Here is a 12,872-nt window from a genome sequence, read left to right on the forward strand (position 1 = left end):
AGATTTTCAAATTAGGGATGCACTTTGCCCATAATTTGTATTAATGTTGATTAGAGGTTGAGCACATTAGGAGTTTATGCATATACTCCAAAGAAAAGTTCTGAAATCTAAAACAGTTTGGTCCCAAGCATTTTGGATGAAGTGTACGCAGCCCATCCATGAATGATGGATTAGATGTACAGTGTGCTCACATACACACCACATAACAGTTTTGCTGAGAAGAAAGGAAAGGAAACGAGAAAAGAAATGGTGATTTACAGTGGAGGAACTTTCAGATGGAAAGCATAGTTGGATACATTTGTTCTTCACAGTGTATGTACTCACGTATTTGTGAAAATTGATAAAATGAATAGAGAGGTAGTTTCTTATGTTAACTTCCTCATCTACAAAATAAAGGCAATGAAATAATCCAGAGTTGTGGAGGTCATGAAAGGTAAGATTTATGGAAGAAGGCTGGTATGGTGGTACACACCTGTAATCCAGCACTCCAGAGGCAGGAGAATTGGAATTCCAGTCTAATCCAGGCTACATAGTGAGACCCTACCCCCCACCCCCCAAAAAACCTACAAATATACATGGAAGATGATTGTAGTACATGTCACAAACATCAGGTCTTATTTGACAGACCTTGTTTGTTGTTAAAATCTTTGGAGATTTCTTAGATGATACTTTTATTATCCTTTTTCAAAGCTAATGGTAGGCTTACCGAATTTCTTGTGAATGACCCCTTTCTATGTAAAACATACCATTACATAGATAAAATTTCTAACAAATTAAATCCACATCTTTGGGCAAACGGCATGAGGCTTTTGCACTATTTTGAAAGCAGCCCTTCTTCATCTTCACCAACCACAGTTGAGAATTAAGAGCGAAACCAGTGCAGGAGATGGGTAGCTGGGCAATGCCCCGTCCTTTGCAGGGACCCTGCATCCCCATAGCCCTCATTTGCTGGCATTTCAGCATCCGTGTCATTGCAGGCGCTTGTGCTTTCCTTTCGCACACTGAGCATGTAGCATTTGGGGTCAAGGTGTGTCTAACTGTCTTTGACATATATTTGCTGCATAATATTAAAATGAAAAATTGATTATGTATGTAAATATCTTGTATACAGAATCAAAGAAATATATTAAAGAAATTTAGAAATTTCTAAAAATTTAGATGAATTGTCTTGGGCATAGACAAAATGAAATTGAAGCATTTAATCTTAATTATTTTTCCTTTCTTTCTCCTTTCCCCAGGTTTCCATAAAAAGCAGTAGAAGTTTAAGACTCTGCCTTGAAAATGGACTTGCTGTAGCAAATGTTACTGACTAATACAAAATACATTCCGTGTTTGTCCTTGTACTCCTATGTTGTCATTCCATGGATTTATTCTCAAGTGTTTTTCTAACCATAAAAAATTTCACTGTGTTTCAAATGTTTTGGTTATTGCTGATCACTTGGGCAGTGTAAGAAAATATAGCTTCTGAATACTGGGTAGCACTACTTTGAACCTGAGCCCGAGATGGAGTATGTAAGAGCTCTCTGAAGTGCTGCTCTAGATTTCCAGGGCCCAGGGGTTATTTAGCCATTATAAATGTATAAGGATGAATTATAAAATAAAACATAACATTCGGATGCAATGCAGAATCAAAGAATATAAGAAATAAGAAATAACTTTTTTGGTGTATTAGTATGTTGTTTTGAAGGACAGAGCCTTTGGTTTTTATTCTCTTTAGGAAAAGAAAAAAACATAAAATATTAAAAGAAGAAATCCTTGGAGCAGTTGAAGTATGTTATTCTGAATACATGGATTTGGTAGAGGTTTTGCATATCCTTATAAGCCTTCCTGGGAAAATTGTCCTAGATACCATTCTTTAACACCTAGCGTGCTGTTGATTCCCCTGCAGCAAGACTTTCTGAAGCTCCAGGGCAGTGTATCATTTCTTCATAAACACTTTATTCTTGGATATTTTCACTCAGGTAGGTCCATGCAGTCCATTGAAAATTAAAGAAGAAAAAAAAACTTTTGTCCTTTGTTTTATATTTACTTGCAGAGCCAAAGGAATAATAGTTTTTCATTTTTTTTTTTTTTTTCATAAGAGATGGTGCCATTACTCCTGCTGACTGTAGATCAAGCCTCTTGCCTAAAGGGCAGAGCAGCATTTGTTGGCAGCTCTCAGTAATATTTGGTGTCCCCCATCAGTAATTAGACTAATGCAGGCTGAAGTTAACTTTGGTGGGCTTTGGTGATTATCACCTGTGAACCGTTGCTCTGTTCCTTTGTATGATTCCTTTAAGCCCCTCCCTTCAAACCTTTCATCTAGCTGCTAAGTAGTGGAAATGTTTATCTACCCTTTCTGCTTAGTTAATCCAAATGGCAACTGAGCTGTGCATAGAAAACGTTCCTTCAGATTAACTTGCTGTTCTTTTTCATTGTATGAATCTGTGGTATTTCAGTATGCTATTCGTTTTGAAAAGAAGTGATAGGTGACTGGAGAGAAAGTTTTTAGTGAGTTCTCCCCCCCCCGACCCCCACCCCCCACTGGGAGCTGCCTTCTGTTTGCCTTGCATTTCCAGACTGTCTTAACATATTCAGGGAAGCTCCTTTGAACAGATTCCAGAATGAATTTGGATCTAATTTTGAAAAAGATCTTTGCTTTCATAAAGTTTTTTATGTCATAAGGACTTGAGTAAAAAGCAACTAAGAAGAGTTAAATTTTGGGAAAATGGCCATCTGGAAATACAACTTCAAGAGGTATAGTCATTTTGGGAAAATAAAGAAAAGGAAAAATAACACATGAATATTGATTATGAAATAAGTATAGAAAAGTCTTCATTTAGGAAAGGAGAGATAAAATGAAAATTCTGACCTCAAGTCAAATTTCACCTAGTGGTTTCAGTATTCAAAATTTAGTCTTGTTGATTTATAGTAATGCTATATCTTTCTTTATCTGCCCTGTGATTTTTATTTCATGTTTTAGAAAATATTTTGTAATGTTAACTTTAAAGAAAAAATACAATAGTATTTTTATTTGATAATTAGGCAAAATAAGCAACATAATTTGCCATATTTTTATTTTACAAATGTTTATTTTTCTATTTCATGGAAGAATCACTTTTACTTTAAAAACCTGCATTTCTTTTCCCTTAATGAACTTCATTTAGCCATATTTATTGTAGAACAGACATACTTCAATTTAAAGACTACAGACCACCTAACCAGAGTGCTAGTGTTCCAACTGCCCTAGTGTCCCACCCGTCCTAGTGTCCTACCCGTCCTAGTGACCCACCACTTGTCTTCGTGTCCCAGCTGTCCTAGTGTCCCACCCATCGTAGTGTCCCACCCATCGTAGTGTCCCACCCATCCTAGTGTCCCACCCGTCTTAGTGTCCCACTCGTCTCATTGTCCCATCCGTCCTAGTGTCCCAGCTTTCCTAGTGTCCCACCACCTGTCCTGGTGTCCCACCCGTCCTAGTGGACGGCCAAAGGTAGCACTGCTTTTCTGATAGCCAGTTCAGCATCAGTATTGAAAACTTGTTACTTTTTTTTAAGTTTTTAAGAGTAGAATTTTAAAATATTGTTTATTTTATTCTTTTTGTAAGGTGAACACTTTTTTAAGAGTGTCAATTATTTACTTGCAAATAAGAAGATAGAAATCTAATGTTTTTCATTAAATTCTCTCACTCAAATAATGTATCTTTGAGGTGATAGAAGCAACTAGCAACTCTTAATGGACTGCCACTTTTCACTGTGCTTTCTGCTTTTTTACTTTGTCAATTTTATATGAGCACGAAAGCATTGATCTGTTCCTGTTAGAGTTGCTGGAGCACATGCAGTTTAGTTATTAGAGCCACAGTGTATTATGCATTACTACTATGATATAAACTGATTCCTCTGGCCTTGGAAAATCAGTTTTTAAATCTCTTTTCTCTGGAGGCCAACCTCTGTTAGCACCAGTATTGCTGAATGAGCACAATGTGTTAAGGGGCCATTCTTAAGGCTACTTGACATTACACTGTCTCTTCCCCTGCCTCATGTTTTGTAACTATTGCCCAGATCAGTCAGTTTATATATTCTCACTTGAAAGAAAATTGATTCTAATGTTCAAGCCACTGTTAGACATTTTATTTTATTAGGAGAGTATGTCGCTATTTCATTTGCTGTAAAAGAATATTGAAATTTTTTGAAAGTGACTCTGCATGCCATTGAAATACTTACGTCTCAGTTGACTTTGACAGATGGCAGCATACTTATGAACTGCAGAACAAAGCAAAACCAAAATTAGAAAGATAGGAATAGAAGTTCCCAAGAAGAAAACCTTTTCACAGGTGCAGTGGCCTTTTGGATCTTGGTCACAATCTAAAATGTGTGACCTTGGACCTTGTGTCCCACTGAACTTATTCTAGAAAACTCTGAATCGTGTCTATGCCTGTCTTGCTCTTCCAAGCAACTAGATGATGCCTACAGTCACTGCTGACAGTTCTTCATTCCTTTCACAGTCAGAACATGTCAGTATGAAAAGATTTCTTTTACCTGATACTTTTCTTTAATACTGTCATATCTTTCTAAATTTTTTGCGCCAAATTGGGAAACCTGCTATAATATGGTGCATTCAGTTTACCACAGAAGTAGTTAACATTTTACAGCCTTGATTTTTAACAAGGCTTGCCTTTATATGATATTCACTTTGGGAAACATGAATATGTGTTATTCTTTGTTTCTTTTCTTAAAAAATAACTGTTGATTGGCTGAGATCATCAGCCTAATGAAGCAATGAGACACCTGTGTAAGGAAGTATAAGGCCTGAGAACAGCATAGAGTTTCCAATAAAAGCCCTCTTCCCTTTGGAGAGAACAGTGTTTGTGTAGGGAGCATTAACATGGAAGGGGAACGCTGTCCATGTAGCTTTCTCTCTCTGTGCTCTGCCTATTCTCATAGCATAGGCTGTTTAAAACAATCATTTAAAAAAAAATCAAAACCTAATCTTTCAGCAAAAAGATTTTTGAAGTATATGCTATATCTATTACACGCTGCTCACAGAGAAGTGATTAGAGAGTTACCCCGTTCTCTCTTCCTATCTGTTGGTGCCTGTGAGTTTTAGAGCCATAGCTCCATATCTTATTCGTGACAGGATGCTTATTTCTTCATATCCTGTGGTACACAATGTAGGCAGAGAGAAGCTTCTTCTGGAGTGTTCTGTTAATGCTGCATGGAACACAGTATCATTCAAATTCTTGATGGAAGGTTCTTTTCTGTTTTAAAACCCATGATGTTATGTAAGACTGTTAAAAGGAAGAACCAGAGGGTGGTGGTGTTCTTGGTATATAATTAATCAAAAATGCTCAAATTTAATTGTAGAGAATCCAAGAAGGCAAGAAGAAACTGGGAACACATCAGTAGTCAAGTCATTTTCTGATGATCCCTGCACTTTATGCCAGTAATGTCTGTGAAGATCAAGTTTGCCTTAAGTTAGTCTGACTCCAACTGAGGCCATTGTACCCAGTGTCTGTGAGTGACTGTCAGTTCTCTCTTAGTGTAAAATTCATTGAAGATCCTCAAGCATCTTTGTCATCTGGAGCTTTGGACTTCTCCCACTGTGCTGTGGAAAGGAGAGAATTCCCTAGAGTCCTCACAACAGATGATCACACTTTAAACACTTGATAGTTTACTGTTCTTTCTGATGGTGACTGTGTAGAAGGAATTTCTAACAATTCTTTTGTTCAGTGAAGACATTCAAATTATTTCCAAAAATTTTGTGAATACCATTATGTATTGAAATGTTCATTTGCCATTAACAAATATGGGGAAAAAAATCAAGCAAAATGAGACATTAACTTGAAACAGGCAGTTTTCTGATGCAAAGAGTATTCTGATTTACTACTTTTAAAAGAGAATGAATTTTGTTATGGCAGAGAAGATAGAAGAGTAGCTCCTAAAGTCTGTATTTGATTCCATAAACTAAGAGTCATGTAAGGAATCATTTCAATCCGTGGAAGTATTTGGCCTTAAAAGCCATTCTCTTTCCCTTATGTAAATCTGAACACTGCCTGCTAACATGTTCCTTATAGATTTAATATCCCTTTCTGTGTTCACAGCAAAATGGAAAGTATTTTTCTCTTTCGTAGTAGCTTTTCATCTGTGCTTTCTCCAGCCGTTTCAATTGGGGCTGAGTTAATCATGTAACTTCTTGCCCCGTTGTTGATTGGTGAATTCAAATATGAAGAGGAGGAAAGCTGAATGGTTTGAGTGACATTTCCTCAAAAACCCAGCAATATCGAAAGCAGTGACAGGAAGGCACTATGACAAATGGTACTTTGGACATAGTCTGCTGTACTCAATTCTTACCATAATTGTGGAAACTGAGGCTAAGAATTTGCTGAGAGTTTTTGGTATCAGAATTTTTGTACTACTTAAATTTTCTGTGAAGTCTCCATAGGCAGTAGCTTCAGTCCTTGCTGTAAACTGGAAGTCAGATGCCCTTCCTGACAAATACATGCATTGTCCACCTTTCTCTTAACAGACAAACAAAATTCGTTTCATGACATAATGTAAATAATTAGAAAATGCAATGGGGGAAATAGCATATAAAAGTGATGTACCAAAATGGCAATTCTCTGTGATCTCCTGAGAAGAACATACCCGAAAAAACATATTTTGAAAAGGTGCTGAAAAAAAGGACAAGAATTTGTCACAGAAATCAAGTGTCTCAGGATATTCGAAGTGATATGGTCATTTGTCTTATAATGGGAAAAGTAATCTCTTGACAGTGAGACCACACAGGGTCCACGCACTTCATCTGGTAAGAGCCCCTTAGATGTTTGTAATGTGGATATGCTTATAAATCATGTGAGATGATACCTCAAGTGCTAATCAGTTTATATTTTAAAAAAGCAGCTATGAAATAGGTATTCCATAGATATGAACAGAGCCTTGATAGAATATAGTGTCTTGTCTGAGAGCAGAAAACAGGCCACCTCAAACCACATGCCTGTCTAGAGATTAAATAAAACTAACTGTAAGGGACACTGTGTGAATGCCTTAAAGTGACTGGTGGTGGTACCGGTGGCTATGTATATGCCCATCTGAATTAGGCTGACATAAACAGTCTTTTTCAGTTTATTTTCATACAGCCCAAATGGTTCTTGCCCATAACCTCACTGAAGACGAGAACATGGTGCTGGTTACTTTCATGAGTCTGGGGAGGTGGGTGGTCAACATAAGGCACTCTCCAGTGCTCAAGCCTTTCTTTAATGCCACTTGTACATCCACATAATTCATCTATGCAAGCTTATGTTTTCATAGTTTCTATTTTACACTGTTTGATCCCATTTGTTTCTTCAAACATCAGGTTTAACATTGATGTTATGAATAATTTTTAAACCAAAGCATTGTATGAGTAAGTCTGTGTGCTTTGTTTTCCATGGTTTGAAGTAAATACCTATCTGGACTTCTCTTAATAAAGTCATCCATTTGTTAGTCAGTGATGGCCTCTTGTTTTCTTACTGCGCCAAAGGACTTAGGGAGTTATAGGAGCATTATTTGCTCTTTCCCCTTTTCTTTATAAAATATCCCTAATATATCTATAATACTAGTAAAATTTTATCTTATTCCATTTACATCTTCTTTGGTTAACAATGTGTAACATGATACTCTTAGGCTGTACAGTGAACATTTCAACCAATAGTCCAAATTGTAAATCAGAAAAGTACTCTTACCACCCAAATTTCCTGGTGTTTTGGTTGTAGTACTGATATAGTTGGAGGGTAGAACAAACAAGTAATTTGTGTTAGCACAGTAATCCTCATGACTGAAGTCAATGTGTGCTCTGGTAAACACAAGTGAATTTTGGGAAAATGGAATTTTTACTACTTATTTAGAACATCCATATATATATATATATATATATATCCCTAATAAATTGTAAAAACATTCTGCAGAAATAAATTTTGAAAATAAATACCATGCTATTTTCAATCACTACAGAGTTGACTGTTAAATATCCCAGATCTTCTGGCATGCCCTTTCTCCTATAGCAGATCCACAGGGAATCTAAGGGATTTCAGCATTAATAGGACACACTCCGTATCACAGGCTGCAAAGAAATAAATGTTCTGTCACCGGTAAGATATGCAGATACGGCTCTAAAGCTTACAGGCACCAACAAATGGAGAAAGAGAATGGATTGACTTTCTAGAGTCGCTTCCTGCCTGTGAGGTAGGAAGAGAGAATGGGGTGGTTTTCTACTGGCATCAGTAATGTGCAGGGGTTACTACACTATGTACCTGAAGAAAGATGGCTCATTGACTTCAACAAATTTGTTAAAGTTGACCCATCTGGAAGCCAATTTAGAAAAACAGGCAAGGTAGTTCCATGTTTAATCTGTGGTAAGAGGTACTCCATGTGGTTTTCTGGAATACGACTGAATGTGTCAAACTGTCATATGTGGAGAGTTAACACTAGAAAGCTTTTAGTCTTAGTTAATCATTGCAGTGATAAAATATCCTGACAGAAGCAACTTAAGGGAGAGAGGGTTTGTTTAGGCACACAGTTCTGGAGGGATACAGTCTGTGGTGGAGAAGACATGGTAGCTATCAGAGAATGTATGCTAGCGGGAGAGGGAGGCTGGTCCTACTGCTTCTGCACACAGGAAGTACAGCTGGGTTATAAAACATCAACACCCCTACACACATACTCATCCCCAGATACCCTCTTTTACCAACAAGGTTCCTCCTCCTAAAGGTTGCACAACCTTTCCAAACAGCGCCAGCAACTGGGGACCCAGTGTTCAAACACATGCCTATGTGTGACATTACATTTTCCACTAAAGCCATAGTTTATGTTTAAACAAATAGGACTTCATCTGCCTCCCACACCTGAGACACTTGCAGAACTCCTTCAGAGTACCAAACTAGGGTTGCACTTTCAAAATGATTTTACGCCCATTTCAGGAAAGGGCACTTAGCCCCCGGCAACCCCTCCACATGGTATCTGTGTGTCATGCTTTGCTATGCAAATGCAAAATATTAAATTCTGCCCCAACTTTAATTTCTTTCCATTTACTGATTTGGATGTTGGATGTTGGATGCTGGCTGCTTGTTTTGTCCATGGTGCTGATGTTTATAAGCAGGTTAGTTTTTGAGGTCTCTGATTTCTTTTTTCTTTATAATATTTGTTAGGCATTTTAAATAGTTTTAGAAGTTGGCATTTTTATTGTTTGAGAAATTCATACGTGCATTTAATGTGTTTTGATAAAATCTGTCTCCATTCCCTCTCTCCCAGTTTCTCTCCTCTCTCCCCACCACTATTCCCTTCCAGTTTTATTTGTTCTGTGTTTTTGTTTATTCTAAAACCACTGAGTCCACTTAGTGCTGCTAGTTTGTACGTAGCCGTAGAGTCATCCACTGAATCATGTGTAGCTTCTGAGGAGCACAGCCTTGAAGAAAGCTGGCGTTTCTTCTTCCAGTGATGGTCAGTTGCCAGTAGCTCCTCAGCTAGGGTTGAGATTTTGTGTCCAATTCCCTGCTCCATGTTGGGATTATTTTCTGTCTTGATCTTGATCTTTTGTATGCTGTTAGTGTTATAGGTGCAACTGCCCTGTTGTGTCCAGAAACACTATCACTGTAGTCATTCACTGCCTCTGGTTCTTATAATATTCCAACAACTCTTCTGTGGCAATCCTTGAGAGTCTGGAGTGTGATACAGATGTCCCATTTAGGGCTGAACACTCCACTGTCTCCTTCTCTGCATGTTGACTGTGTATTAATTTACTGCATGAAGCAGCTTCTCTGATGAGAGTTGGGAGATGCACTAATCTATATGTATAATTATGAATCATTAGATTTTGGCTGATATTGGCTTAATACTATGTCTATTTAGTAGAATTATTCTCCCCTAGGGCCTATAGCCTACCTAGCTGTGAGTTCTTGGCCCTGTTAAAAGTGCCAGGCATGAGTTTGTAGAGTGGGCTTTAAATCCATTGGGAAAGTTGTTGGTTATTTCTATGACATTTGTGCCCCTATAGCACCAATGGTCATATCTTTCTATGTTAGTCACTAGTATCACTCACAGGGTTCACAGCTGGGTAAGACTGATGATTACTTTTCTTACCCAGTAGCTTGCATAGCACCTTTCAGCAGTATTGAAAGCTACCCACTAGAGATGTAGCTCACAGGTTGGTAACAGCTTGGTTTCTTCATGTTCTATAAAACAAGTATATGGTGCCTTCAGCAACAATCTTGCCATCAAGTTCTGGAGGGTAACCAACAACAGTGACAATAGCCAGTAATGTTTTCAGGTCTATGAACCTCACTGACCAACAACTCCAAAAGAGGTAACATTTCTGTCCCTGGGCTTTTCATTTGTTAGCCTATGGTGTCTAGGAGAGGTATTTCCCCCGGTTACAGGGTTAACTATATTTAAGTTCCGTAGATAGATGATAGATAGATAGATAGATGATAGATAGGTAGATAGATAGATGATAGATAGATAGATAGATAGATAGATAGATAGATAGATGATAGATGATAGATAGATGATAGATGATAGATACATGATAGATACATGATAGATACATGATAGATGATAGACCTATATGGATATTAGGAAGCTCCTATAGTAGTAGGAGCTTCTAGACTGTATCTCAGGTCTTCATTGTTACTTATCCCTCCCCATACATTCACTTCTACTCTACTGAGATGGCTAATCTTGTCAATTTTACACACCCAGGAAGGTGAACCTCATTTGAGGAATTTCCTCTTGTCAGATTGGTCTGTGGATATGTCATTGGGGCATTTTCTTGATTGATAATTTATATAGGAAAACCCAGCCAACTATGGGTATTGCCACCCCTAGGACTGTGTAAGGAAGGTAGCAGAGCAAGCCAGTTAGCAGCACCCTGATGATATCTGCTTCAGTTCCTGCCTCCAGGTTCCTGCCTTAAGTTCTTGACTTGGCTTGCCTCAAGAATGGACTATAACTGTAAGCTAAATAAAACCTTTCTACCCAAGTTGATGTTGGTCACTGCTTTATCAGGGAACAGAAAACAAACTGGTACCATCTGCCCTCCAATCATCCACCCCACTTTATCCTTCCTGCTCCATTATTTCCCACTCCCCCTTCATATCACCTGTATTCTATCATCCTTTCCTTGAAAGATCCACATATACCTGGCCCCTTACTAGTTTACTGGCTCAATATGTAATATATATTACACATATATATTTATAAAATATATATGTTTTTTATTTTATGTGTATGAATGTATTGTCTGCATGTGTGTGAGTGCACCCATGTCATGCAATGCCACGGAAGTCAGAATAGTGTGTTGGATTCCCCTGGAACTGGAGTCAAGGACAGTTTGTAGCCACCATGTGGGTGCTGGGAATCAAACCTGGTTCCTTTGCAAAAGCAGTTAGTGCACTTAACTGCTGAGCCATCTCTCCAGCCCCACTTCCTGACCTCTATATCTATTACAATTTAAACACACACATGGGGGGGGGGGATACAAAAGTAGCATTTATCTGTGAGAATGTGTGACATTTGTCTTTCTGGGTCTAAGTTACTTCACTTGGGATGATTATTTCCAGTTCCAGCCATTTAATGTACATTTAAGTTTTTCCTAAGAGTTGAATAATATTCTATTATGTAAATGTACCACATTTTCATTAGTCATTAATACCTTGATGGGCATATACATTGCCTGCATTTCCTGGCTATTGTGAAAAGAGCAGCAATGAACGTGGATGAGCAAGTATCTGTAGTAGGACAGAGTCCTTTGGGTGTATACATGGGAATGGTATAGCTGGATGGTATGGAAGATCTATTTCTAGCTTTTTGAGGTACCTCCACAATGATTACCATAGTATATGTACCAGTTTGGACTCCCACCTTCAATGAATAACATTCCCTTTTCCCCACATCCACCCCAGTGTTAGTTTTCAATAAGTTTTTAATTTTTTTATTGAATTTTTAAGCATTTCAAACATTACAGCTTAATCATATTTAGACCCCCACCCCATATCTGCACCACTCCATATCCCTTACCCTTGTTGGCGTTCATGCATTCTGTCATATCTGTTAAGTTTATCAAGTCAAGTTTATATCTCAGATGTTTCTCAGTATGAGTTCATCTACTGGAACCTGTTAGGCCTATCTAGCATCACTCCCTTAAAGATGACCAACTCTCCCTCACCTACCAGTTCTTTGTGGATTTTCCATCTGATTGAGTTTGCATGGGTCTTGTGTATATATATTCTGACCATTGCTCTTAAGTTCAGATGAGTAAGTTCCCAGAAGCCTGAAAAACTCTATTTTCTTGTGGTCATCTACTACCCCTTGTTCTTACAACCTTTCCATGCTCACTTCCACAATGGTCCCTGAGCCCTGGGTGGATGAGGATTAATATAGAAGTCCAATCCAAAGACACACACTGTACAGTCTCTTATTCTCTACATTTTAGCCACTTGTGACTTTCTGTGTTAATCACCATCTTTTACATGATGAAGCTTCACTGGTAAGAGTTGAGAGATGAAGTAGTAGTCTCTCTACCCCCTGTTCCACTATGTTCCATGAGCCTTGGGTATAGAGGTTCCATTGTAGATGTGTTACTTAGGGCTAGCCACCTCACACTTAGTTATTCTCTGCATTTGACCACTTGTGGAACTTTGAAATAGTCTCCATCTGTTGCAAAAAGAAGCTTCATTAATGAATAGTGGTACAATTATCTGTAAATACAAGTATTTAGAATACACTAATAATTGTGTTTGTCGGCACTACTATCCTCAGGCCTCTTGGGGTAAGTCTATAGCGCAGCTCTCCGCGCCGGGACTCCCTAAGCCACATTCACCCTTCCATCGCCCCCCCTCGCCGTTCTATACTCCTAGTTTGGGCCCT

The 12,872-nt window shown here is 38.2% G+C and overlaps 1 protein-coding gene across 3 annotated transcripts in view; it reads left to right on the forward strand.

Moving 5' to 3' along the window:
• Ccdc50 (coiled-coil domain containing 50) overlaps positions 1-7,461 on the forward strand; it is an 85,851-nt gene extending 78,390 nt beyond the window's left edge. For 2 of the 3 annotated variants that reach the window (XM_008839696.3, XM_008839695.3), the window contains one exon: positions 1,239-7,461. In XM_008839696.3, coding sequence (XP_008837918.1) covers positions 1,239-1,258 — 20 coding nt within the window. In that variant the 3' untranslated portion in view covers positions 1,259-7,461. The remainder of the gene's footprint in view (positions 1-1,238) is intronic. The other variant, XR_003850555.1, reaches the window with a different exon arrangement.
• Positions 7,462-12,872: the final 5,411 nt, after the last annotated feature.

The sequence above is a fragment of the Nannospalax galili genome, unplaced genomic scaffold, assembly GCF_000622305.1.
Source record: "Nannospalax galili isolate Female #2095 unplaced genomic scaffold, S.galili_v1.0 scaffold559, whole genome shotgun sequence".
In the NCBI taxonomy this organism is placed as follows: domain Eukaryota; kingdom Metazoa; phylum Chordata; class Mammalia; order Rodentia; family Spalacidae; genus Nannospalax; species Nannospalax galili.